Source organism: Bubalus bubalis, chromosome 11 (assembly GCF_019923935.1).
Source record: "Bubalus bubalis isolate 160015118507 breed Murrah chromosome 11, NDDB_SH_1, whole genome shotgun sequence".
Lineage (NCBI taxonomy): Eukaryota > Metazoa > Chordata > Mammalia > Artiodactyla > Bovidae > Bubalus > Bubalus bubalis.
The window spans coordinates 75,376,431-75,381,851 of NC_059167.1; the positions used below are offsets into that span (position 1 = coordinate 75,376,431).

At 38.8% G+C, this 5,421-nt stretch overlaps 1 protein-coding gene across 1 annotated transcript; it reads right to left on the reverse strand.

Moving 5' to 3' along the window:
• Positions 1-3,271: 3,271 nt before the first annotated feature.
• On the reverse strand, positions 3,272-4,222 carry LOC123464725 (olfactory receptor 4F3/4F16/4F29-like). Its single transcript, XM_045162155.1, has one exon. The coding sequence runs from the start codon at positions 4,199-4,201 to the stop codon at positions 3,272-3,274; it is 930 nt and encodes a 309-aa protein (XP_045018090.1). The 5' UTR covers positions 4,202-4,222.
• Positions 4,223-5,421: the final 1,199 nt, after the last annotated feature.

Genomic DNA, 5,421 nt, shown 5'->3' on the forward strand with positions numbered 1-5,421 from the left:
ATTTCTCCAAAGAAGACATCCAGATGGCTAACAAACACATGAAAAGATGTTCAACATCACTCATTATCAGAGAAATGCAAATCAAAACCACTATGAGGTACCATTTCACACCAGTCAGAATGGCTGCGATCCAAAAGTCTACAAGTAATAAATGCTGGAGAGGGTGTGGAGAAAAGGGAACCCTCTTACACTGTTGGTGGGAATGCAAACTAGTACAGCCACTATGGAGAACAGTGTGGAGATTCCTTAAAAAACTGGAAATAGAACTGCCTTATGATCCAGCAATCCCACTGCTGGGCATACACACTGAGGAAACCAGAAGGGAAAGAGACACATGTACCCCACTGTTCATCGCAGCACTGTTTATAATAGCAAGGACATGGAAGCAACCTAGATGTCCATCAGCAGATGAATGGATAAGAAAGCTGTGGTACATATACACAATGGAGTATTATTCAGCCATTAAAAAGAATACATTTGAATCAGTTCTAATGAGGTGGATGAAACTGGAGCCTATTATACAGAGTGAAGTAAGCCAGAAAGAAAAACACCAATACAGTATACTAACGCATATATATGGAATTTAGAAAGATGGTAACAATAACCCTGTGTACGAGACAGCAAAAGAGACACTGATGTATAGAACAGTCTTATGGACTCTGTGAGAGAGGGAGAGGGTGGGAAGATTTGGGAGAATGGCATTGAAACATGTAAAATATCATCTATGAAACGAGGTGCCAGTCCAGGTTCGATGCACGATACTGGATGCTTGGGGCTGGTGCACTGGGACGACCCAGAGGGATGGAATGGGGAGGGAGGAGGGAGGAGGGTTCAGGATGGGGAACACATGTATACCTGTGACAGATTCATTTTGATATTTGGCAAAACTAATACAGTTATGTAAAGTTTAAAAATAAAATAAAATTTAAAAAAAAAGAATGTACTATACAACATGGGGAATATGGCTTATTTTTATAATAACTGTAAATGAAATATAACCTTTAAAAATTGTATAAAATATAAAATTAACTTAAAAATTAAAAAAAAAAAGTCCATGTGCAACAGAAGAAAATAAGACCAATGTACAGAGAAAAAAATAGTCAACAGAGAAGGAGGAGAGAAAGAAACAGAGCAAGGAGCAAGACAAATGGAGTGAATGAGAGATAAAAATCCAAAAGTGTGCAAGTAAATGACTCCCTGGAGTCTGTGAGGCTGGATCCACTATTAGACATCCCAGTAACCTGAGTCAATAAGTTCCTTTAAAAAATATTAAAAGAGTTTTTGCATTGTGGTAAAAATCTATGTATATAAACATACATCTCACCAGTTCTAAGTATACAGCTCAGTAATGTTAAGTATATTCAAGTTGTTGTACAATAAATCTATAGATCTTTTCCTCTTGAACAATGGAAACTTTTCAATTCTTTGTTTTAGTTACTTTAAGCTTTTTTTGATGGATTCCTGACACATGTAATTCAAAGAGTTCAGATTAACAATGTGAAAAAGTACAAGTATAAAAGAAAGAAAGTTAAGATAATTTTTTAAAAAAGACTTCCCAGGTGGCTCAATGGTAAAAGAATCTGCCTGCCAATGCAGGAGATGCAGGAAATGCAGATTTGATCCTTGGGCTGGGAAGATCCCCTGGAGGAGGAAATGGCAACCAGGTCCAGTGTTCTTGCCTGGGAAATCCCGTGGGCAAAGGAGACTGGTGGGCTACAGTCCACGGGGGTCACAAAAGAGTAGGACATGGCTTAGTGACTAAACAACAAAATAAATGGATATACAGGTATTAGTTTTCCAAGGATCCTAAAATGGACTTAAAAATGAATACATGATATAAGGGCAATGGCAATAAAGAGAAAAGGCAAAGAATTATCAAGTAAGATAAGATATAAAGTAAATAACGACTGCTTGGAAGACCAAAGGAATATTGATAAACTATATAAGAATCTATAAAAATCAGAGTTATTTGCAGTACATTCTTGAGAATAAGCCTTAGTTCCTCTTTGTTGAAATGGGTATGAATTCTAAACCTGTTGATGCAAATCCTTCATTTCTTTATAAGAGAATATAGTCATATACAAAGCATTTTCCAAACTTAAATTTAGCTTGCAATTCATTAAAATGCAACAGGAATAGTCATGCCAGGAGAAGGAATGGGAAGAACCTGGCTAGTCACATGTGGAAATAAGAAAGTATCTGTAAGAACATAGGGATTAGATGACCTGGAACATAGTACAAAAACGAGTCAAAAGGTAAACCTTGTGATGCCCAGCCAACACTGTCCAGATAGAAGTCCTGACCTAAGGATCTTATTTTTCCAGTGTGATGGTAGGCATATCCTAGTGTGGGGACATAGTCATTAAATATCAAAATCTGATATGATTAAGTGTTTGTATAATCCAGCTAACTCTTCTTGCTCTGATTCTCTGCTCATTATTGTTTATATCACTGTTTAACTTCCCAGAAAATTTCCTACAGTTGTGAGTTACATTTATGTGGAAGTTCAGGCCACTTAACTGATTTTTCTATGACAAATTAATAAATAGGCATCTTGATGTATATATTTCCATGTAGTATTGCTTTACTAGGTGTCAATTGGCAATCCTTTATATAACCCACTCTGACACTGAAGAGACAATTTTGAAGTTTCGGTTCAGTTCAGTTGCTCAGTAGTGTCTGATTCTTTGACTCCATGGACTGCAGCACACCAGACTTCCCTGTCCATCACCGACTCCCGAGCTTGCTCAAACTCATGTCCATTGAGTCTGTGATGCCAACCAACCATCTCATCCTCTGTCTAGAAGTCTGCTGCTGCTGCTGCTAAGTCGCTTCAGTCGTGTCCGACTCTGTGACCCCATAGATGGCAGCCCAGCAGGCTCCATCATCCCTGGTATTCTCCAGGCAAGAACACTGGAGTGGTTTGCCATTTCCTTCTCCAAGGCATGAAAGTGAAAGTGAAGTCGCTCAGTCGTGTCCGACTCTTAGTGACCCCATGGACTGTGTAGAAGTCCAGACCATAGTAAATCCATCAGATAATGTCTCCTGAGAAACAAGCAATTGGCCTTCTCCAGAAGAAACTTTTTACCACACCATATACTTCCTCCAACCATAGTCAGTGACATGGTTTCTCAGTTAACATTTTTAAAAGAATCATATTTTGATCTGGGTCATCTGAATGTGAATACAGTACTTGGAATGTCCCAATATTAATAATAGAAGTATAATATCACTCCAACTCAGTAAAGAGACTTTATAATACTTTGGGCATTTAAGAAATCCTTCTGTAAATAATAAATTGACTGCATACTTTCTTCATTGCCACTTTCATTTCTTTGTTCCTCAATGTATAGATGACTGAATTTAAAAAAGGGGTGAGAACTGTATCAAAAACAACAAGGAATTTGTCTAGGTGTGACGTGGAGTGAGGCCAGATGTAAACAAAGATGCAAGGACCGAAGAACAAAATCACCACCATGACATGAGTTGACAAAGTGGAGAGGGCCTTAGATGAGCTACCTGAAGAGTGTTTCCGAACAGTGATGAGGATAAAAATGTAGGAGACAATCAATATGAAGAATGATCCCAGGGATATGAATCCACTGTTGGCTGTGACCATGGACTCTAGCCTGAAGGTGTCTGTGCAGGCAAGTTTGATGAACCGAGGAAAGTCACAGTAAAAGCTATCAATTATATTAGGGCCACAGATAGGCAATTTTACAACAAAACCCAGTTGAACCACAGAGTGAATAAAGCCAATTATCCATGCAGCCACAAGAAGCAGAAGACACATTTTTCTGCTCATAATAGTGAAATAGTGGAGAGGCTTACATATGGCAACATATCTGTCAAAGGCCATGGCGATAAGAAGCACCATCTCCACACTACCAATGATATGGATGAAGAAGATTTGTGCGATGCAGCCTCCGAAGGAGATGACTTTATGTTTTCTAAAAATGTCGTAAATCATCTTGGGAGAAATTACAGAAGAAACTCCCAGGTCAGTGATGGAGAGGTTGGCTAACAGAAAGTACATGGGGGAGTGTAAGTGAGGGTTCCTCATCACAGTGAGAACAATGAGGGAGTTTCCTAGCATGCTGGCCATGTAAAAGACGGAAGAGAACATGAAAAGGAGAAGTTGGATCTCCCAGGAGTTGGTGAGTCCCAGGAACACAAACTCTGACACCATGGAGTGATTCATTCCATGAACTGATATATCAGTTAGAATGTTGAAAAGGAAACTAAAGAAAAAGAAAAGGAAATTAAAATATTAATAATTTTTTATATTATTAAATATAATAATCACTTATTCAAGGATATTTACACTCCGAAGACTATAAATCTCCTCAATTCCTTCTCAGGACCATATAATTACTAAACAGCATTTTTCCTGTGGTCATCTAAAGTAGTTGGGTCACTTCCATGTGCAATGTTCCTTTCACCACAGCCTCCAGGACTACTCATCTATAAATAAGAGAATAGAACAAACATGCTAAGATAGTAGATGTCCATGGTCAGACTTGGAGGGGTAGGGACGGTGGTATAGTGCACCACAAAGAGAAAAAGAAGAGGTAGAGATGGCCTTTGGCAGAACACACATATTCCATTTTTAAATTGTTCATAAAGCAATCCTTCAGCCATTCAAGTTGTGTCATTTCTTAACCTCACTTCATCTCTGGCACTAATATGTGTCTTGACTCCTTTTATGTCACTACCTACAACTACATTTGCCATTTACACAAATCACTTCAGATATGCAGATGATACCACCCTTAAGTCAGAAAGTGAAGAGGAACTAAAGAGTCTCTTGATGAAGGTGAAAGAGGAGAGTGAAAAAACTGGCTTAAAACCTAACATTCAAAAAATGAAGATTGTGGCACCTGGCCTCATCACTTTGTGGCAAATAGATGGGGAAACAATGGAAACAGTGGCAGACTATATTTTTTGGGGCTCCAAAATCACTGCAGATGGGAACTGCAGCCATGAAATGAAAAAATACTTGTTCCTTGGAAGGAAAGCTATGACCAACCTAAACAGCATATTAAAAAGCAGAGACATTATTTGCTGACAAAGATCTGTGTAGTTAACTATGGTTTTTCCAGTAGTCATGTATGGATGTGAGAGTTGGACTATAAAGAAAGCTGAGTGCCAAAGACTTGATGCTTTTGAACTGTGGTGTTGGGTAAGACTTTTGAGAGTCCTTTGGACTGCAAGGAGATCCAAGCAGTCCATCCTAAAGGCAATCAGTCCTGAATATCCTTTGGAAGGACTGATGTTGAAGCTGAAACTCCAATCCTTTGGCCATCTGATGCAAAGAAATGACTTAATAGAAAAGACTCTGATGCTGGGAAAGGTTGATGGCAGGAGGAGAAGGCAACGACAGAAGATGAGATGGTTGGATGGCATCACCTACTCGATGGA